Source organism: Telmatherina bonti (assembly GCF_933228915.1).
Source record: "Telmatherina bonti genome assembly, chromosome: 22".
Classification (NCBI taxonomy): domain Eukaryota; kingdom Metazoa; phylum Chordata; class Actinopteri; order Atheriniformes; family Telmatherinidae; genus Telmatherina; species Telmatherina bonti.
Genome location: NC_136631.1, coordinates 32,979,330 through 33,001,975, shown reverse-complemented (window position 1 = coordinate 33,001,975; position 22,646 = coordinate 32,979,330). Strand labels below are relative to the sequence as shown.

The 22,646-nt window shown below is 42.4% G+C and overlaps 2 protein-coding genes across 2 annotated transcripts in view; both read right to left on the bottom strand.

Annotated features, from left to right (window-relative positions):
* The window catches only part of eif2ak3 (eukaryotic translation initiation factor 2-alpha kinase 3), a 31,024-nt gene extending 16,728 nt beyond the window's left edge, over nucleotides 1-14,296 (bottom strand). The window contains exons 1-2 of the mRNA XM_079262278.1: nucleotides 14,158-14,296; nucleotides 5,891-6,020 (exon numbers count right to left, since the gene is read on the bottom strand). Coding sequence (XP_079118404.1) covers nucleotides 5,891-6,020; nucleotides 14,158-14,291 — 264 coding nt within the window. The 5' untranslated portion in view covers nucleotides 14,292-14,296. The remainder of the gene's footprint in view (nucleotides 1-5,890; nucleotides 6,021-14,157) is intronic.
* A 1,426-nt stretch (nucleotides 14,297-15,722) lies between these two features.
* On the bottom strand, nucleotides 15,723-22,646 carry rpia (ribose 5-phosphate isomerase A (ribose 5-phosphate epimerase)). Its single transcript, XM_079262288.1, has 9 exons — nucleotides 22,452-22,646; nucleotides 21,544-21,604; nucleotides 20,175-20,230; nucleotides 20,016-20,075; nucleotides 19,789-19,853; nucleotides 19,637-19,705; nucleotides 19,404-19,545; nucleotides 17,718-17,817; nucleotides 15,723-17,644 (listed from the first exon to the last, which is right to left on the bottom strand). The coding sequence occupies exons 1-9, from the start codon at nucleotides 22,635-22,637 to the stop codon at nucleotides 17,547-17,549; spliced, it is 837 nt and encodes a 278-aa protein (XP_079118414.1). The 5' UTR covers nucleotides 22,638-22,646; the 3' UTR covers nucleotides 15,723-17,546.

The following is a 22,646-nucleotide window of genomic DNA, read 5'->3' as shown; positions in this document are numbered from 1 at the left end:
ATTCTATAATGTACATTTACCCACATGCACAAATACAAAACTACATACAAAAACCTTTATAGTTAGTGCCATCAATACGTGAAGTTTCTTACGTCTCAAAATCTTCATTTAAAAAAATTGTTTTTAAATTATTTTATTTAACGGATGACTAATTAAAAAAAACCAAAACAAAACAAAAACTTTATATTGTTTAATCGCTTAATGTGGATAAATCAAAACATGGATGTGTAAAAAAGATGAATGAAACAATAAAAATTTTATTTAAAAAAAAAAAAAAAATTGTATTATTGAGTCAAAGATGTGCGATGGACTGGCGATCTGTCCAGGGTGTATCTGCCTCTCATCTGATGATTGCTGGGAAAGAATGCAGCTTCCCCATGACCCTTAACTGGACTAACTGGTAAAGAAAATGAATGAATGAATGAATGAAAGATAATTAAAAAAATGAAAACACAAAAGAAATTTAAAAAAAAATAAAAAATTGAAGAATTAGATAAGAAAACAAAAAAAAATCCCAAAATAAATAACATATAAACAAAAAATATCTGAAAACATGAAATAAAATTCTTACCAAATGTGTATGTGAACCTAACTGTAGGACATCATCAGTAAAACATTTTATGTAAAATAGCTGACAGGTAAATGTGCCCAAAATAAAAACAATGGAAACACATTCTAGCAACAGAAATAAATAAATAAAACAAAATAAACAACTGTGTATTTAGACAAAGATGCGATATGGCAGCTTTAGCAGCTCCCCTGCTGATGGAAACAAAATGAAAAATCCTCTTTAGATGTTGATAAATTGTGTAGATCAGCCCACCCACCACCTGTTTGTGTTCACATCTCTGTCTTGTCTGTTTCTATAAAACGGTTTGTTTTCTAAGTGGGTTTGCAGATTTGTTACGCTACTGTCACATTCTTAAAAATTAAAAAAAAAAACCAAAACAATAAAAATCAAAATCAAAATCAAAGGATTAGTTTTTTGCATTTTTTAGTAAAATTAAATATTTAAAAAGCTTAAAAAAAAAAAAATCAGAATGATTAAAAAACCTGACTTGTCAGCATAAACGGCTCTTTCTGCGTTTGCCTCCTTCAGCTGTGGGTTTTATGAGCTTATTAATCTTTAAAGAGCTCCAACCCAGACTCATTCAACTCTTCCCCTCGACCCTTTTTCTCAATGTGTGGGATGCGTGTGTTTGTTCATTCTGACACAGCAGCCATTCAGTTACATTTACATGACGGCTGCAGAAACCCCCAGTGACCATGCCGTTACCTCAGGTTAATGCGTTAGCTTGAAAACAAGCTGCTAATTATTTATACATTAATATCAATGTTTCAGACATGTTACATTTTAATTTGATATGGAGCTATGAGCTTGATTATTATTTCATGTTATGAATCATGGCATCGCTCTGCACCCGTGGGGGGTGATTTAGAGTCGTGGGGGGTTGTCAGTTTATCGCGATGTACATGTGTTTGTGTGTTGCTGCTGCCGCTCCAGTGAGCTTGTCAAACACAGTCATATCACACCAAACGCTGGTGTTTCACCGTTACCACGCTAACTATGATGTTTCCCGTTTAAGGAGAAGAAAAGTGGGAAAGATGCTGAAGAAGAAAAAAAAAAAATCCAAAGAGAAGATCGACTTTCTGACAGAAATACTGCCGAACTGGCCGTTTCCGTCCCCCTCAGCAGAACCACTGCTGCTCACATTAAGCACAGAGAAGTAATCGAGCATCTATCAGTGTGCAGTAATCAATCAGATTCCCCCTTCCCTCATTCATCCACGTTGCATGCCAGCAGAGACACACAACAGTGTGTACATCTTAGCATGTATTGTCTATTATGTGATGACATCATCCCTGGACTGAGGCATTACCTCACCTCTCCAATCACCACCCCCCCTCAATCCCTTTAGCTCTGCCCATACAGCATGAGTCACTCCACTCAGAGTGACTCCCACTATGTGACCCCCCCCCCTCATTCAGTAAAACACACACACATACCCTTCAGCGCCCCCCTCCCTCCCAACATCCAGGAGCTACTCTGTGTTTTTTGACGTGACGGCGTTTTTTCTGCAGACAAGGCTGTTTGTGACTCTCTAACTAGTTTCATTTAAAAGACACACTCCAGAAGATGCAGCAGGTGACTGGCTGCTTCCGCCCCGGCATGTCCAGGCCAGCCAATAGCATGGCAGCAGATCCAACCCCCCCCTAAAGACTCTGATCACTGAGCAGACTGGTGTCTCAGGGACCCAGCGAGTGCCAATAGAAGCGTTGCTATGGGCTCAGTGGGAAAAGGAGGATGGAGGTGGCAACGCACACAGAGATGAAGCAGAGAGGCATCCTAGGTTACTGAGGGCAGAGGAGGCCATGGCAGGATTTAAATTTCTAAAGTACACAGGCATAAGCACACACACACACACACACACACACACACACACACACACACACACACACACACACACAGGGCAGATAACAACAAGTGACGTCACGGCAAGTCAACGGGTTCAGAGCCGGCGGGTATCTCTGCTCGTTCCACTCTGTCAGCCAAATGAGAACCAACAGGTGAAAAACAAACAAGCAGATACACAGTCAGCATCTGTTGCCACGGCGACGGTACACGGGAGGATGCTACAACATGTGCGAAAGTCTACGAATGTCTCGACACTTCCTGCGAAGTGCGGGAGCCACAGTGTTACTACGGTTGTCTTCCTCTCGTCCCAGACTTAACTTCTGCTCACGCTCTGAAACTAAAAAAAAGATTTCAATGTAGGAAATATTTATGTGAACTGAAATGCCTGAAATACAAAGATTTAGCCCAATGTCTCAGTTTTACATGTTCACAGAAAAGGTTCAAATGTTTTAATTCATTCTGGGCTGATTGTCACATAATCCTCCATAGAAGTGATGACGTAACATGTTTACAACTTGAGCTCATTAGAAATAATAAAAAACCTTTATGCATGCGAGCTAGCATGTGAATAAACATGATAAATAATAAGTAGTTACAATAATGTTCACATAAACAGATTTGGTATTGGCAAATATCAATATCGGCAGATATTCAAGTTTCAGATATCGGTTTCGGATCTGAACTCCCAAAAAGTCTCTAGTTTCCTTGCTGCAACACACCTGATTCAGACTCACACAAGTCTGCCAATTACTCATACAGTTGATTCAGGTGCGTTGCAGCAGGCAAACTTGTGAAACCTGCAGGACACCAGGGTAGAGGACCAGAACTGAGGATTCCTGGTCTATATCAAAAACATTTATTACATATTTACATCCATATTCTGTAAATACGTTGCTGTGCAGACTCTCTGGCTATACTGGTTTTGGTACATGTCCCGTAATGTCTCTTTTAACCCTGTAATGTTAATCTCTACTCTGCGTTTGACGTATTTTCAGTGGTATAATTTTATTTCTACTTTTTATTCACTCACTGGCCTAAAAAAATCCATTTTATTCCAAGTTAACAACAATGAATCTTTAAAAGAGAAGAGTTTGCTGATCAGTGAAGTGAACAGCTGTAGCGCTGACTCTGGAAAAAGACATTCAGGCTACAAAATGAGGCTTGTAGCAAACATTTAACACAGATCCCATCTAAATGACGTGTTTCTGATAAAACAATACCTGTTAAATGTGTTTAACTTCACGAATTAGCAGCAATAGGTTTGTTATTAAGCTGCAGTACTAAAGCAGACTGGTGCTGGAGACGGAGCGCTCCTCTGATCCAGACTAACATTAAACCAATCCCAGCAGCCACCCAGACCCTTGTTGGCATCAGAGGTTTTTCCCCGAGGCGAAACTCTCACACAGAGCGAGTCCACATCAAAGCACACGGCGAGCATGTCTCTGTTATGTTTCTCTGAGAAGCGGCGCTCTGGTCTCGCTCCGAGCCGCGTTTGGCTCTGCGTGTCGGTGTGGGCGGTTTAAGCTTCTGCATGCATGTGCAGGCCAGTGTCTTACTGTGCATGTATGTGTAAACCACTACAGTCAACAAAGAGGCTAATCCTCCAGGCGAAACAGCTACTCTCACATTTATGTGGGGGTGAAGAGTGTGTCTGCCGTGCATTTCTGGTGAAATGTGTGTACGTGGATTGAATGCTAGCAACAGCTTCCGTGACGGACTCTTCAAAGTGCATCGAGTTTAAATATTAGTCTTGTGGTCTGAAGGAAGAAGCCGAGGGAAGACTATTTGTTTTGAGGGGAGCATGAAGAGGATGCACCTTTAACCTCTACATGACATGTCAAGGCTGCTGAAATTGATTAATAATAACCTGAAAAAATGTGTTTTAACTCTTTATGGGGCAAGTGACCATTTTGTTCATTTTATTTTCTTTATATTTAGCATAAAACTTTTTTTTTTTGTTAATGTAACAACAGAACAGAGTTCTTGGTACATACCAGATGTAGGGCTGCTCGATTATGACAAAATTATTTTGACTGCAATTGAGATCCCGATTATTTAACACAAATATCCAGTATTTTTAAACAACGCTGCAAGTCGTGGTGTTCTAGACTCCGTGTCGCACATTATAACCGTCTAAATCCACAGTTCCCAGTTGTTTAAACCTCTTTTTACCGCTTATACAGGAACTATTTTACGTTGGCCTGGATGTACGTTTTATGACCAAACAACCGCTGTCAGGCTGCAGCGCGTTTCTCTCATTCACCTGTTAAAAGACGGCTGATCTGAACCAGCTGGTTAACGTGTTGCTATGGTAACGCCCCGTAACGGAGGGATATTACAGTGTTTAACTCGCCGAACTACGTGTGCTTTTATGCAAAATTAATGCAGCCAGTTGTCACTGACAATGGTATAAACTATGTTTAGGTGAACTTCCACAACCTACTGCAGTTATTCTACATGGACCTGCAGCCGGAGCCGACTGAGACTGGCCGCCTGGGAGTGCTTTAGGACGGGAGAGGCTCCCGCTGCTCCTTCCTTACAGTAACTGCAGAACAATATGTGCCTTCAAGTCAGTCGCCAAAACACCAGAAAAGTCTCTAATAACTCCAGTAAAAGCTGCTGCATTTGTCGCTTTTAACAAAAAAAGTCTCCAGATTTAGCGAGAAAGTCTCCAAGTTGGCGACAGTGTCTGAATGAAAGCAAAGCGGCTGTGGGAGGAGTTTACAGCACAGCGCTGCAACGCCAGAGACGCTCGATTAGCAGCTGAAGACAGCAGGAGAGGAAACTGCAGAGAGAAAAATAATCACACCCTTTTATTTTTATCATCGTTGGAAACCCAGATCGTACTGAGATTAAAATCCGATTAGTTGCCCAGAAGGACATTTTTGGTTAAAATTTCTAATTTCAAGGATTTCATTGAGTACCCTATAAAGGGTTAACGTGATGTCTGTCTTTAGACACTAAAGGTGGGAAAATTGAACAGAAAAATTGAAAATAGAGATTTTTTTTTTTTGCTTCACAATTTTAAAAATCTTTTTTTTTTTTCCCCAAACAAAAATAATCCATTATAACATTTTTGTCATTTTTATTGATCTTTTTACTTGTGTTCTTCTTGGACGTTATAGCAGCAGAATGATGATCTGGCTGCTGCGTTGTTTTTTCCTCATTGAAATAATAAAAAAATAAAAAAAGACGAGCAAAAAAGTTTCACACATTTATTTTGTTTTTAATCAACAAAAATGAGCAATATCAAAGAATTGTGAGAATCACAATATAAATTTAATTGGCACCCAAAATATTGGAATTGAACCGAATCAGTATCAAAGCATATGGTCACAGCCCTATAAGACACCAATCTGCCATTTTCTTCAGCTACAATGTGAAATTAAGTGAATTATTTCCAATTTGCTAAAAGAAGTCATTTCTCTTTCTCCTGTTCTGATGGCTGACAACAAAAGAAATGTTTTGCTGTACCTCAGGTTTGCTGAGGCTGGAGGACACCAAGCACCCTGAGCCAACATCCAGGTCCCACTGCTTCCTGCCCTGGTTGTGAGGATCCAGAGCAGAGATCCGCCCATCCAGGGTACTGATGATCACAAGGGACCTGCAAACAAAACACAAGACATGAGGTTTGCACGGTCTTTCTGCGGCTTTAAGTACCAGCGCTGACGACACGGCCTTGCTTTCTACGTCTCCTTAAACGCAGTCGTCTCAGGAGTTTTTAGTTTAATGCGGTCACAGCTGGGACACTTAAACAGCAAGGAGCGGTGCAGGTGTTGCTTCTCCTCTGGAGTCTGCTCTTGTTCTACGATCAGAGCGGCCTTTAGCAGAGGTTGACAGCACATCTGGGCCACAACAAACCCCATCCTGTCAGATAGTTGGCTAGCCATATTGATCAAAGAGTTTTATAAAAGCCTGACCACATTCTGTGCGGTCCATCACATCGACAGATAACGTTAACATGGTGGATGAGCTGTATGCCAAGAAGAACAACGATTGACTCGACTGCTGTTCCACTGCTTCATAACATATTTTGGTTAAACTGGGCTGAATATGACTGGCTGTGCTGTTTACTTCCCTGAAGCTTACAGCTGATTTAAGTTGTTATAAAGCTGATCTGATAGATTTAGATCAACGTTTTGGCGGCTTTTGTTGAATTAACAGACTTATTAGACACATTTCTGAGTTGTATCAAGCAATACAGTAACTTTCCTATCTGAATGAAAAAAAAACTTGTTGCATACATAGCTAAATATGATGTTTAAATAGTTAAAATAAGAAGAATAAAGTTAGTTTATGGTTCAGAGATTAAAGTGGAATCAGTGAGAATGAATCAAACAAAGCGCCTGCACAGGTGTACATTAAATAGGAATGTAGTTTTACCAACATAGTGAAGAAACTGTGCTGAAAATTGAGCCTGTTTAACAACTTTGTTCTCCTCAAAATGCCTCACATTTATATTTTTTATAATCAGGTGTCCAGAAACAAAGTTATTACCAGGCTTTTGGAGAGAGAAGCCGATTCTGGGCAGAAGTGAAACCTTTTATCTGTGAATCTACGGCAAGATCTCGTCCGGCACCAGTACGCCACGCCAGACTGGGTCACTGGGTTAATTAATTAAATCTGATACAACTCAATTTAATGATTTTAACCCAGAATTAGTACACAGAAGTTTTATCAGCCGTTACATTAAGTGAGTTTTCTTCATTTTCACGCCTCTGCCCATGACAGAAACATGATATTTAAAGAGGTCCACTTTGTTTGACTAAGTCCAGAATGGGTAAAAACCTGATTTAATGGACTAGAAGAATTCAATAAATCTATATTTTCTATTGTGATCAATAATGGTGATTTACCACCTCTAAAACACAGCAAGACAGATTATTTCACTGTGAAAGTCTGCAGGTCGAGGGGGGCATCTCAGACAAAGGCATTACCATAGCAACGACCCAATGAACAATGTTTACTTCCAACACAACAACTTAAGTTATTGACAATGTTTTTGTCCCATAAACTTGTGTCTTCATCTCCTCAGAAAGTGATGATTTACAAAATGTTGTATTGTTGTATTATAAAAACAAACATCAAATCTGGATGTCAGAATTAAATAAATGAAATAAAATAAAATAAAAAATAATAAAAAATAAAATTTAAAAAAAAAAAACATCTTGTTTTAAAAAAATGAGCGATGTTCAGAAAAACAAACCAACCAAAAAGAAAAAAAACCCAAACAAACAACAACCTTATTTCACCATTTTAAAAGCCAAAAATAATGCAGAAACTCAATGAGCCTGTTTTACACACATTTCATTCAGAGGCACAAAGAGCAGCTGCAGCAGAGTTTTTTTTTTCTTTTTTGGGGGGGGGGGACGCAGGGGGTGGAAGTGTTTGCTTTGCATGATATACGATCTGAGGATTTCCACCAGCACCAGTACACCTCACCCCAGAGAAAAGATTTTAAATATTACTGAAGCAATGGATCCCCCCCCCCCTTCCTCTTCTTTTCTACTTGAATTAAGTGTTTTTGTCGGTGAAGGAGTTTTCTACTAAGTGGGAAATTCTCCAGATAGATTTCGTAGCTGTTTATGTGCTCACACAGCATTATCTGCCGTCAGCTCGCTCCTCTCCCGTTTCTTCTACCAACAGTCTGGACCTAAATGAATGAAGACATCCAGCCCCACCCGTCGACTAACTTCCTGCCGCATCGCTTGTCAATCATCCCCCGCGCTCCAGCAGCAGCCACATCCACCGCTATTGATTTGTATCTGTCTGGAGGAGGGGCTGTCAACTGGGCTTTTAGCTTTATTTAACCAGTAAGGGCCTGTCGAGTACACACTGGTTCACATCCATCCAGCTGGGATGGGAGTAGTTTCCCTCGACTGGGACACATGGGAGGAGGGGGGGGGGGGGGGGGGGGGGGGGGGGGGGTTTAACTGCTTCCCTGTGGAGCAGCTCAGAAGTTGCTGAGGTACAACAAAGTGTGACATTTCTGAGCATGCTCACAGGAAAGAAAAGCAGAAAAAAAGTGATTTCCATCTTTCAGAGACGGTGAGAGGTATCGACTGGCTGCAATACCTTATTGATTACAACTAGTGAGCACAGCTCAGTAATGAAAGGGACGGAAAATGTTCAACTCCGATGTTAAAGTCTTAAATTGATTATTTCTAAAGGGTGCGAATCAATTTCGGCAACATTTCTTGCATGTTTTACTGGAGTCAGACACATTTACAGAGAGCTCCAGGTCTGCAGAAATGCAAATAGGATCACTAAACAATTAAAGGGGGGGGGGGGGGGGGGGGGTGCCGCTTCTTTCAGCCCCATCAAAGCCAAGATTAACTTCCCAAATCTGCTCTGAGCATCATCAGCCTGAAGTGTCGGCCGCTCAGAAAAACAATGTTTTTCCTCCCAGCCACCAATAAAAACACAGCCTGCTTTCACCTTCTCAATTGGTTGCGAGACCCTGCCAAAAATATTAGGCTGATTGGTTGTTGCTAAGCAGTCGGCTCTCTGAGAGGGTGGAAGTAACAGCGGCCTTCACTTGGCAGGCTCCACCCCCCCCCCTCCCCTTTCACAAGTCATACTGTGAATGTAAAAGTGAGGTAAAAGTCACCGAGAGCATCGAGTTCATCTTCAGACTCTGTAAGAGGTTAAGCAAGAGCTTTCACTGTGAGAGGCGATCAAAAGCCTTTGTTGGCTCTTTGTACTCCAGATAAGGGATGAGACGATGTGGTGGTGGAGGGAGGGGGGGGGGGGGGGGGGGGGGCTTAATTCTGAAACTTAGTATCATGATAGCTGTGGGGAAAAAAGGAGAAATGAAAGGGGGGGTGGCTTTAAATAAAAGCTGAAAAACAAACAGCCCTACTGCATGGTTTACAACTCCAGGCGATTTATTTACCACGTCTGAGCCCTGAGATGCTGCAGCGCTGCTCGGCACCAGAGGGACGACATGTAGCCTGTGGGGCCGCCGCCGACCGTGACAGATGCGGAGACGCTGAAGAAGACATTTGAATAGGAAGCGAGAGAGAAAGAAAGACTGTGGGTTGTTAGCGTCCTCGTCTGTAACGCTGTCAAAGTGTCATAATGGTGCCGAGTGCTTCTTAAATCACAAAGCGTCATGGTGGAGTGGGGAGCCAATTAGCCTCGCTCTCACCAGACTCTGCTCCTCTGAGACGCTCAGCCTCGGTCTGCACACACACACACACACCGGCAGAAAACTGAGCTGCTGGTAAACACGCTCCATTGAAAGAAACAACCAGGATGTTTACACAGGCCGAGTCTCCAAGGAGCGCCAGCTTCCGAGCCCGGCCAATCCCAGCAGCCTGCCGCTTTCCCCCAGCAGCCAATGGAAACGCAGCTTTCCTGCTCGGCTGAGCCAATGGGTGGGCGGCTCCGCGGAGCAGGAGCCACTGGCAGGGCAGCGCAGCCTGTAACCATGCAACAGCAAGCAGCCTGGCTGCATGCTGGAGTGTGGAGTTCTGCTGCCGCGCAGCTGCCGCTCAGCCCAGCGTCCACAGCGAAAATACAAGCGCATGGGGAGCACGTGGGGAGAAAGGTATGGACGCAGCTCTGAGCCGGCCGCACCCAGAAGTACCAGCTGCACTGAAACAGAGGCCAACAACGAACCAAAATGGGGTTAAAAATGCCACAAAAGAGAATAAAACTAAATCAGAGTTCAGCTTTTTATGTTCAAAAACATCCAATATGAACACTTGATGACATAACATCCTCATAGTTAAGCACTGCTTAATTTAATGGGGGGGGGGGGGGGGGTTTATATAATTTATATAACCGTCCTCTGTGGACTTTAAAACAATCGACCTTGCATCCATCAGTGTCAGCAGAGAGCAAAGGGTGCGGTTCGAATAAAAAAAAAAAAGAAACTAGCAGCAGCATGAAAAACACACCATCAGAAGCTTTCACATCACCCTCGTTTCCCCTCCTCAACACGTGGTAAAATCCAAACTCTGTGGCGCCACGCTCCCGGCGCCTCATTGGCCGAGAAGCAGCTCCGATGCGACCATCTGATTGGTTGTTGCTAAGCAGTGATGAGTCGGTGAGAGTGAAAACAAGACAGCGTGGTCCTGCGAACCATCAGCGCCGACTCTTGTGTTTTCATCCTCCTCCTTCTTCTTCTTTCTCTCCATCCCGGAGAATCGCACCTTTCTGCCTCTGCCCCACCCATACTGCAGTACTGCCAGACGCACCAAAATAGCCACTGACCTAATAAATCCCACTCCCACTGATAACCGTGTTAGAAACACCATGTTTCTTTCACAGTTACATCATGAAGACTGGGTTTTTTCCGGCTAAATAAATCCCAAATGATCACTTCAGGTAAAAACAGCTGCATGAGGAAACTTCTACTGATGCTGACAAACCTTTCCAACGACATTTATGAGACTTCCCAGAAGGAGTTCAACCATCTCCATTTTGACCTGTTATTTTGAGGCCAGTGTCTATTAATAAAACACTAAATCTTCCCTGGTTACACAAAGCAGACTCCTGCACAAGAGAAAGAAAAAAAAAAAAGTAAAGTCTTCACTTAATCCATTATCGTACTGTAACCAGACCCATGCGGCCAACTTCAATTCTGAGAAGCGACCCATCTTTCCATTGCAATTGGCCGGTAAGTCGCCCAGCCTGGCCGATTGGCTGTTGCTAAGCAGTCAGCTGGTGGAAGATGGCCTGCAAACAAGGCGGCCCAGAAGAGCTGTTGCAGCTCCGAAGCCCTGAGGAGGGGTGGGGATGTGAAAGGAGGGGCGGTAGAAAGTTCAAACAATGCTACTGTCCTCTCTCCTCTCACCTGCAAGTGGTCCCCAAGGCGCTCCAGAGCCCAGCGGAGCGCTTGCTCAAGCCGAAGCGTCAAACCTGGCAGCGCCGCTGCAGCATGCATCATTCACACACACACACACACACACACACACACACACACACACACACACACACACACACACACACACACACACACACACACACACACACACACACACGTACGGGTGAGGCGAGACAGGTGTAATGCCGAATCTCCAGAGTGTGGTTCCCGACATGAAAAGGTGGCAGCTGTCAGACGACACCACAGCGTTGGCTCGTCACAATCTGACGCCCCGATCAAAGCAAACTAGAATATTTATGGACGACAAGATGCAGGAGGGAAGAAAAAAAACTTCTTCAAATGACAGAAAGTTGAAAATGCCGATGTCATTTTTAGGAGTGTTTGAGTTCGTGAATCTGCTGTGAAAACAAACATAAAACATGAGATCAGAGATGCTGAAGTAGGGATGCTGTAAACAAATGGGTTCCTCCAGCAGGAAAAAAGTGCCACGTGACACTAAAACTAATGCTCTCTGACGAAAAGGGTCATTAAGAAGCCAGAATCAGGTTTGTTTCACTTCCAGGTTTACGTTATGTTGGATGCCTTGAAACATGAAAGAAAATAAAAGCAACCTGCTTAAAATGAGTTCATTTCTGAGAAAGCAGCTAAATCTCCCCACATTCTTATTTAAAGAAAAACATTTCTTGAGACACATCTAAAGCAGACAGGTGGAAGCAGAGCTCCTGTACGTGCTATAGTCTATTTATACTGTATGTATACTCAAGGGGTGCCATTAAAAAGCAATGCGTGTGTGTGTGAGAACATCTGGGAAGCAGCAAGGGGTGAGATAAGAGACACTAAAACCCAGGAGCGAGAGACAAAGAGAATAAAATGTGCACAGAGAGATGCTGTGATCTTCCTCGTGTTGTTTTGACTTGTAGTTTCAGACATCTTCATTCCTCCGCAGCCACCTTACAAACAACAGCAACTTCATGAATGTGTGAAACAGACTGCGAGGGGTGGGGGCGGTGCAGGGATGTGGAGAGGCAGGGTGTGACCACCACCAGGACCAACGCTCGGGAGTGTTTCAGCAGCAAGTGAGGTGACCGGTCGAAGACCAGGCAGCTATTCTCTGAGCAAACTCCATTTATTACGTCCCGTTTGATTATCAAATGTGGACGAAAAGCAGGAACATGTGCTTATTCTGCTGTCACCACCCCCCCCTTTGCCCTCTTTATTTAAAATAAGTTAAATATATTAAAACTACAACTACACCTTCTTCCTGATTTGAGCTTCATGGGACCGACTGATCAGCATGTGCTGGCTCCCCGCTGTGATGAAGCCGGGTCTGCGTGGCAGGAGAGACCAGCAGAGCTCATATAAAATGCATCGCAGGGTTATAAGGAAACTTTAAAGTGAACCCCAAGATTTAAATAGAAAAAAAAAAAAAAAGTCAAAAGAAGATGAGGGAAAAAAAAAAAAAAACTTGTGCATTTTTAACCAGCAAGAATATGTAGCAGAAGCTAGAAGCATTGAGGTCAGAAACCTTCAAAAGCTTCGACTCTGACAAGGTTTTCAGTTTTACCACTTCAGCTCCCGGCTGAAAAACTGACAGGATGTTTAGGATACTACACAGAGAATAATTCAGCAAGGCTCACCATATGCCAAGCCAAAAGAAATGAAATAGTCATGATTAAAGACGATATATCTGTAATGGTCAGGGTAAAAACAAGTAACAGAGAAGGAGAAACGTGGAGAACACTGCACCAAATACCTAAAGGTGGGCGTCAAACCTGCTGTTTACCAAGGAAGACCATATCAATAGTGTGCTGCATCTCACTGTAGGCGGGGGCAGCAGAGGTGGTCGGTGTGCTGTTTTTAGTTTTATTCTTGTATTTAAAACTAGGGTCTTCATTAGAGTCATCCATCAGAGCAACTTTCCAACAAGTTTAAAGCCCCACAGACAGATAAAGTCCCAGTTAAGTAGATAAATCCGTAAACAGACTGTGACAGTAAGCAGGGAGGATGTTGGCTCTGTTGTCAGGTGGGAAGGAAGGTTTCCATTCAGAGAAACACTAATTCAAAGTGAAACTGTGCCTCATACTGTAAAACAAAGCAGTTATATGTCCAGATTTTTAACTTTTAGCTTTAATAAGCATCAGATTAGGGTGCAAGGATGATTAACTGTACTTCTAGCAGGTTACTGTATCAATAGATGTTCCAATAAACCCACACAGGTCAAATACAGGTCGTTTTGGGATGTTTCTCATGGTAAAAAAGGAGAGATTTCTCAGCCTGCTAGAGGAGAAACTTTTAATCACGCCTCGTACAAACTTTCTGGTCGCCGATCTGAGGAGTGCTTTGCCACGACATGCCAAGCTTGACCAGCAGGTCCACAACACTGTTGCAATTTCATCAACGAAGAAAAACTCAATCAAATAATTTGATATAAGGACTAAAAACAGACAGCTCTTTCCATTTTTGTTCACTTTTCCATTCAAACTTTTGACAAAGTTGTATATGCCCATTATCGGACACGAAGATACATTTGACATAAACCACTGCATTTCCCCGGTCTTTTGTCCTGACAGCCCGCTGTCATCTCTGTACATTTAATCCCACAAAGGTTTATCAAAGTGATATTAGTATAGCGATCGAAATTTCCAAGAAAAATCATGATTTATAACTCAGTGGAATAAAAACACCTGCATCTACAGCAACTTAGTGTACAGTAACTTTCCGCCGCGCGGAAGGATACTCAATACGTGTCAAAAACTAGACATTTAAAAGATTTGTTTCTTTTAGCTACAAACAAAAAAACAAAAGTGTTTTGTGTTCGAGTATGTGTCATTTTAAATGTTTCACAATTCAATAAGGCGAGTCCAGCTCGGACCCTGCACTGTTTTTTATTATTTTCATTTTGACTTACCTTGTAGATCGCACGTTCCCGTTGCTTTCTTCGTACGGTTCGTCAGCCTCACCTGTCGACCCATTGTCATCGTCCTCCACGGTAACATCAGCTCCAGCCACCGGGGCGCCTATATTCTCCAAGCTGCGCTCCATGCCTCTGGAAGCATCATCCGCGGAGGAAGAGCGTGAACCCCGGCTGGACTGCGGCTCCCTCCCGACGCTGGAGCCCGGAGCTTGCGAAGTCCCGAATCCTATGAGCGCTTTCAGCAACAGCAGGAGCACCAGGGAAATGCTCACGTTTCCAAACTGAAGCCCCCTTTCCATTTGTAAGACTGGCACATTAGTGAAATATGAGATTTACATGCCAATGGCCTTGTAAATCTGAACATAAAACAAAGTTAAAGTGCAAAATGAACTGAAACGACATAGAAAAACTTCGCTGCAACCTGAAAAGCCGCCCCGTTCAATATGTTCTTTAAGTAAACATAAACAGCCTTTGGGACACCATGTTATTCCCTTTATACTGGATTTAGACTTGCCTTGGTAACGCTCAATCCCGCCTTGTTTCTACACTGGGATTGGAAGGTAAAAGCGGTAAATTTATTAAAATTTATTACAACCATTTCTCATTGCATCCTTTGCTATCAATCACATTTCCGCGTACACTAAGCAGAACGTGATTGGGTTAGCTGTCTGTCACTCAAAGAGGTGGGTTCAGAACGTTCCAGCCCCCCAAACATTTGACGCGATTGGCCGATCTGCTGTCTGTCATAGAGGCGCAGGCGCACTGGCAAGGGTGACTCAAAAAAAAAAAAAGGAAAAAAAAAATCCCCGGTGGCGATTCCTGTTGATTTCACATCCGACCAATGAGAGAGGCCGTTCTGAAAACTAGCAACGCTATTGGCCAACTGCAGCCCGCTGACAGTGAAATAGAAACGTTTGATTGGCTACTTTAAGTGTCATTCAACCGTAGTCGTCAAGACCAGCCGACATGAAAACATCAACGTGGCTTCAGCGTAGATCACAATTACAGTTCCTGTTCCTGGTCACGAGTTGTCTAATTTTATACAAATAAAACTTAATTTATTTTTTACATGTACAGTAAAGTCACTCAACTTCTGGCATAAATCTGTTGTGCTTTTGGAAGTGCATATGAGGTCATTGTCCATGTTTGCTGCGCTTGCAAAAAGCCCCCTTGGAGTTAAGTTGCTGCATTTCTGTTGCCTCCTTGCGGCCAAAGATGAGGACTGCATAAAGGTATTTAGATTATTAAGCAATTTTAAAAACCTACAAATGTGATATAATTATATACTACAATATTGAATTTCCCTTTGGGGATTAATAAAGTATTTTTCACTTCATTTCATGTGACATCTGCAAAGGCAGCAGAATTATTTTATTAGCGGACTAGTATATCTATACATAAATTAAAGCAAAGTAAATAGTAAATAAATGTTCAGTTTTCCAAAGCTATGACTGCTAAATATGCTCAAACACAATGTTGTAGACAAGAATGAACAAGAATTAAATTGCAAGAATTCATGAGAAATAAAACACAGGCTAGCTGTCCTCATTTTGGTCCTGTATTTATTGACAATGAAAACAGTACCTTTAACAGGAAGATCATATTCACAGTCAAGTGGTGAAGGGAATAAATGAAAGGCTGGTGCAAAAAAAAGAAATATCCAACATCTTGTGCAATTTGTTTTGTTTATGGACCATGCTGTTAAGACAATTCTCAACTGAAGCAAGTTTTACTTTGTCTTCAGTCCACTTAGGCGATGAATGAAATCCCCCTGCACATACCTGACAGCAGCATGTAGACAAAGCAAAAATATTTGTTTGTGTAAAAATCCCCCCCCCAAATAAAAACATTCATTTGTAAAATTAAATCATTATAAGGCACTGTGAGCCGACATCATCCAACAGCTGATGGATGCTGCAGCCAACAACAGTAACCTGGCATACCGAGCCTGTTTATGTTTCTCATTCCTTTGCCAATTTAAAAAGATTGAAAGTTTAGACCATATATTGCTTCAGCGTGCTACGACAGACAATCACCATAAGGGACCAACAGACAAGAATTAATTGACACATTTAAATGGGTGAAAATATTCATGGTCATTGTTACCTTTCCAATAAGGAAGATTATGGCACAAGACTTTCTGTGAGGAGACAGCTTGTGTTTGCAGTAAATAACCATCATGCGAGTGACTCACAGGCACAGAAAGAAGCAACACAGTGGAAACAAAGTGCATGCATTTCAGTACACATCATTTTTCTCCCTCTTGTTTTATGACAAACAACAAGACTGAATGACAAGTGTAACACCACATGCAGAGCCGTGGGAAATGAGAGGAAATCAAACATTTCCCAAACTGTCTTCATTTAGAGCAGGAAACCTGATCACCGACTCGCAGCAAACAGATGCCTTTTCTGGTGTCCAGTGGAGATAATTGAGCCCACTTTCCATGCTGCACTGCTAACGTGGTTTAAGGCAACCTCGACCATCAAGCCGTTTTCAGATTTACTTCCAGGAATGGCGGTACTTCCTTTGACCCTGTCCACAGATTTTATGGACAATTTCTTTTTAAAATATGCTTCCACCTCATGTACATGCAAATGCAGGTTTGGGGAAGTAAAACAAGTTTTTGGCTTGCATCACAATATTCACTGCAAACGTCACCAAGACTCTTTATAGCTACAGTTGTGGGTCATTTAAAGGTTCTGCCGTTTTATGCTGCATTTACTTTTGGACTTTCCACAGTAACTTACTGTTTTGTCAGCTTTCTGATTGGCCGACGTGTCTTCAGATGCAGAGAACAGATCATCACCCTTTGCTATGGCGCGCTCCTTTTAGTGTTGCAGGTTTTCAGCATACTGTTTTGGTGAACTTGGGAGAGAAAAGTCCATATTTATGTGAACCTTACACATGTTTAAATTAATTTAGTTTACATAGATCTCTCAGATTAATTCTTTTATTATTATATTTTTATTAATTATATTTTATAATCAGATTCTTTTATTTAGTCAATAAAATTTAGCTATTTAATTGAGGATTTTTTCCGTCAGTCTGAGATTTAAACTTGGACAGTGTGAGGGATAAAAGCAGTCATAAGGCACACTGTGGCGTCATTCTGCAGCGTTTCACCACAGGTCTGCTGTCAAACCGCTGGATCCCAACATTTCCAGCACGACTTGATTTTCCTCATCAGGCACTTTAAAACTCGTAGAAGCACCGGCAGCTGGATGAGAAAGATCAAGAGGGGCTCGGTTTGCAACTTATTTCACAATGGGTAAAATGTCCCTGCTTCGGTTTCAGTGTAGATCAGAACTTCAGCACTTGTGGGATAAACGAGGTTGTTCAGAAGACGAGGGACGAAGGCGATGATGATGATGATGAAGTCATCAGTTGACTGGAGAGTCACGGACCTGCACGCTTCCGTCTTCCATCCCGAAGTACGCACGCTCAGCCATGCTGACGAAGAGCCCCGTCTCCACCACGCCTTAACGGCAGATGAACACGCAGTCAGAGCTGCATCATCACACATCAACAGTTTTTACACCAATCATCCTCACCAGGAATCATCTTGATGGCAGTGTTGACTTCCTTCCAGTTCTGAGCGTGCTCAAACTTCCAGTCTAGGATGAAGTTGCTGTTGTCAGTGACGACGGGACCCTGAAAGCCAAAAATACACAACTTAGCTCGATGTTAAAGTAACAGAAGTGTTAAAGACTGAACCAAAAAGATGCAAGTCGCCTGGTTTACTGCGACGGCATGAATCCGTTTATGCGTGTAACTAATATTTTTGCTCCACTATGTACAGAAACTACATCAGTGTCAGAAGTTGTCATATGTAGCCACCTTCATACTATCGTGCATCTTTAAGTTGCCATTGCTGTTGTCAGCTCCTCCACTAGGGAGCAGCGCTGAGTTCAGAGTTCACTTCTGTGCTTTGACGTCTGTTTCAACGCCGGCTGGTGGCAGGAACGCACCGCTGGAAAGTTGTTTGCAACAAAACACTCAAAAATCGTTACTTCATAACCTCCCACTACCTCTACAGTTTCTCATGTTCTTCTGCTTCTTCCTCCTTTTGTTCCACTTCTTCTCTGGTTTGTTTCTTTTACTGGTTGCATGTTAGATGCATTGCTCAACACTGCAGTTTCTGGTGGTTTTGCTCCATTTCCTGCATTAAGTGCTTTTAAAACCCCCAAAAATGGACCAAGTTACTTGAGTAGAGGACAGACGAAAATGTCCAATGTCTTCTGTGTCGAGCATAACTATGGAATTTAGGTCTTATTGGTCTGATGGTGTCAGAGTGCGGACAGGAAGATGAAGACAGCCGTTTACATACAAGCCGTCACTGAACCCTAAGGTCCATTCATGGTTCAGGTTTTATTGTTAAACTTCTCAGAGAAAAGCTTGTTGTGCAATAAATACATGAAACACTGAACATGTGGAAAAGTGTGAATTTAAGAAGAAAAAAAGTCAAATTAAGTTAACATGTAAAGGTTATAGTGGATTTTAAGGTAATTTAAACATTAAAAACCTGAATATACCTTAATGTATGTGAGCGGTGTGTGTATAAAGTTTCAGGCTCCTTGCAGTCAGAAAGCAGCTGGTCTGTGATGCTCTGAACGCTCTGCTGACTTCCACACATCACTGATCAAAACATCTATTTTTAAATCAAATGTGGGAATTTCAGTCTGCGGTCCGTGTGGTCAAATGTGAGATTTACAACACTTCAGATGAGTGTAAAACCATCTCATGTCATCCTGCTTGTATTTTTTACACACACTGCAAAAACTCAGCCTTAAAAATGTACAAAAATTAGGTAAATGTTGCTTAAAATAAGAAATTATCTGCCAACAGAACAAGAAAATTTGGTAAAAATCCTCTTAAAAACAAGAAGAATTCTATGGGATAAAAACTAAAAAAAAAAAAAAAAGCATGTGTACTCAAAGATTTTTAATCTTACTTAGATTTCAGTTTTTGCAGTGAAGCCCAAACAATCAGTGGAAGCTGTCTCACATTCATGTCTTCAGTTTAAAAAAAACTTCATGCAAACTAGATTTACTTCGAAGTGTTTAGGAATAAAGACGCCTGCTGGGTAGCTGGCTGAAGTCATTTGCGACTGAAACCTTAAAACAGACCCAAAAAAAAAAAAAAAAAAAAAAAAAAAAAAAAATTAAACCCCCCCCCCCTAAATTCTGACACAAGAGAGCTGAAACAAGCCCAAAGCAAGAACCAGCATGAACACTCACAGCTTTGCTGACTGCCATCCGTAAGTTGGCCTCTCCTCCAAAACGCCGAGCGATCGTCCTGGAGACGGGAACGTACGCCATAGGGATGACTTCAATAGGAACCCCCTTCTTCCACTGTTGGCCCAAAGCTTTAGAGTCCTTTCTGGGAGGAAACACAAGGAATCAAATCTTCTCTGTAGGTGAAAATGCTGCCACTCTTTCAGCCAACTCCAGGTAAACAAGCGTACACACACCTGTAGTCTGCAATGACCACAAAATGTTTGGCACAACCAGCTATGATCTTCTCCTGAGTCAGGCAGCCGCTGCAAAACAAAGGAATCGTGATGTGAAATAAAAAGGAGAGAAATCAGGTAAAACAAACCAGTCTGAGCTGATCTGGACTCACCCTCCACCTTTTATCAGCGTCAGCTCTGCGTCCACCTCATCCGCTCCATCAATCGCCACGTCCAGCTGCAACACAACACACAGACAAGTCAAACCAAAAATTCCCTGCATCTCACAGCAGCCGCCGTCGTCCTGCTTCAGTTTAATCCGACAGGTTGAGTCGCAGCATACTGCAGCATTTTCCCATCGCTACGGCTCTCAGACTGATGTGTGACGAGCTCGCCGTACCTCTGGGTGCCTGTCCAGATCCGACAGCGTGAGGCCATGCTGCAGGATCAGCTGACGGGCCTGGCAGAGAAAAAGGAGACAGCACCAATAAGGTGGGAATAATGTTCAAACACATCCGAACATTTAATGGGAGGACGGGTTTTCAGGCCTCAAACTCACCTGGAAGGAGGTGGGAACACACACAACGTTGAGCTTTTCTTGTCGGACTCTCTCAGCTGCAACAAAGAACACAAGCATTGTTCAGGACAGGGAGATAATCAATGCTGCTTTTGTCCTGTCTGTTCAGCAAGTAATCACAGAGGAATGTGCACTATGAAACGGGAACAATTGATCATCATTATCACCTCTTACTATAGCACCAAACAAAGAGCGGTGAGCTTCATTCCGCTTCCTGTGGTGACATTTCTGTCCAAACAGTCCTGCGTAGAAGTCTTGAGTAATCCCTCATTTCTCTAGACTTTGCTTCTGAGCAGCCAAACTTTATTCTAATCTTTTTAAGTCGTCTCTGATCAACAGTTTTCCAGCTTTCTCTGAAGCTCCTTCAATATATTCCTTTGGCTCATGTCCAGTTTAGTTCTTCTGCTTAAAATGTTTTCGTTAAAGCCACTCAACACAACATGGCTCAGACAGGGATACAATAAAAACAGGGTTGTCAATATATAACACACAACTTCGCAAAGAAACTGTTTTAAATGGTATCTTTAGGCACTTTTATCAGAAACTTGTAGAAAATAGACTAAATTTTCTCCCATTTCTTAAGCTGCATACATGAAAAATACCAAATAGTTTGATTGATAATGGCATTTTCACACCCACAAGGTGATGTCCAGTGGAGGGAAATTTGGCATCTCCTAGCATGGTTTGGACCCGGTCCTTAAAATATTGATACAACTAGTTTAAGTGGAGGAATTACAGGCTTAAAGAAATGATCTGAAGCAGAGGAACTGGATCTGAAAATGATGTCCTTGAAAAAATGGGACATAAACCAAAAGAGATCCAACACGGGACCTGGAAGATGCATCTGGACCTTCAAATGATTCATCTGATCACTTAAGCTTCTTCAGAAATGATCTCCATGGAAAGGTGGCTGCCAAGAAGCCATTATTCAGGGAGGGAAATGGTTAGAAAAGGCTGAGGTATGCCACACGACAAAACAACTGGACTGAAAAACAGTGGCGAGAGGACTGATAGGAGGAGGAATCCTCACCAAAACACACCTCAACACGGGTGAAGCTCAGTGGGATCATTTTGATAGAGGACAACAAAAGGCAGCCATTCAAATAAGAGCTTTGAAAGGTTTTTCAAGAAGCTTGAAGCTCCATTGCTGAAAAATCTATGTTGCACAAACCCTGGTTTTGCTTAGTATACCATACATACCTTGAAGTTTACATATAATAAAGCAAACTGTTACCAATAATTCTCATTTCCTGACAAAAATCACAAGAACTGCAGGACTTTAAAAATGTAATTTCTCAGACATGCAGTGTTGTGAGTATTGGAGATGTATCCAGCTGATGTTTTCACTTACCTAATCTGTCAACAGCATACACAATGGTCGACCCACTCCCCACTCCAACCACCTGGTTGTTCTACAAAACACAGGAAGAAAACGTCATAGTTACGTTACATTTCACAGCAGCTCTCAAAGTATCAGTAAAACATCTCTACCATGTGGGTGGGATCAAGGCCGGATTATCCCATGGGCATTATGGGCCCAGGGGCCCACGCCCATGTGGGGGGCCCCCCTTAAGGCCCATGTAGGATATATACCAGCAGTCTGGACATGAAACAAAATGTACACAAAAGCCAGATAGTTACACTAGTGTATTGCTATTGGTACCACTGGCTGAGAGATGTTATGAATGTCATTTCACAGTGTTGCGCTGGGTAAGGGGGGCCCCTGGAACACTCTGGGCCCAGGGGCCTCTGCACTTTTAATCCGGCCCTGGGTGGGACGCACATCATGCAAATTGTGGCGGTTTTTCTCACAAAAGCCTCCTTAAAAAGGCAAGTTGAGAACAAAATAAGATAACATGATGCAGATAAACGACTTAAAGCTGTGTTATGAGTAGAAATGTTAAATATATTTACACATTTAGTTACATATGAAAACTCTATAAGCTCTAGTGTTTAATCACAGGCTGCACACCATGTTAGCTTATCCATTTCTGTTTACTGGCACCTAATAAAAGCAGTTGTATATTTAGCCTTTAATACAGAATAAAGTTGGCTTATATATGAGGACATGCCTGCATAAGACCAAGCTAAGTCGCCTAAAAACCGTGTGAAGTTAGATAACAGAACAGTAAGAGCTGGGCTCACAATGCATTAAAGCTAACTTTGCTGCTGTTTTTAAGCTAAATACATTTTAACTAAAACCCAGCAGGCTGTAAACAGTTAAATGTTTAGTCAACAGATGCACCGGGTTCGCTGTACCTGTACGTGGTTATCCACCGCTGCGTAAGCGGCCAGTTTCTTCGCCTCTTCTGCCATGACAGCAACAGACTGATCGAAGCGACGCAGCACGTGCTGCTGCCTCGCGGAGGACGGCGCAGGCGCAGAGAGGGACCCAGCCGCGAGTTTACTGAAAGAAATCCACCTCTGGAGCCTCATAACCATCATGACCCGGAC

What these genes read in the sequence shown, in the direction of transcription:
- rpia (XM_079262288.1), bottom strand. Translation starts at nt 22,637, where the DNA reads ATGATGGTTATGAGGCTCCAGAGGTGGATTTCTTTCAGTAAACTCGCG. An exon ending in GTGTTCCCACCTCCTTCCAG is followed by an intron (nt 20,076 to 20,174) that starts GTGAGTTTGAGG and finishes TTTCTCTGCCAG; the next exon opens with GCCCGTCAGCTGATCCTGCA. An exon ending in ATCTGGACAGGCACCCAGAG is followed by an intron (nt 19,854 to 20,015) that starts GTACGGCGAGCT and finishes GTTGTGTTGCAG; the next exon opens with CTGGACGTGGCGATTGATGG.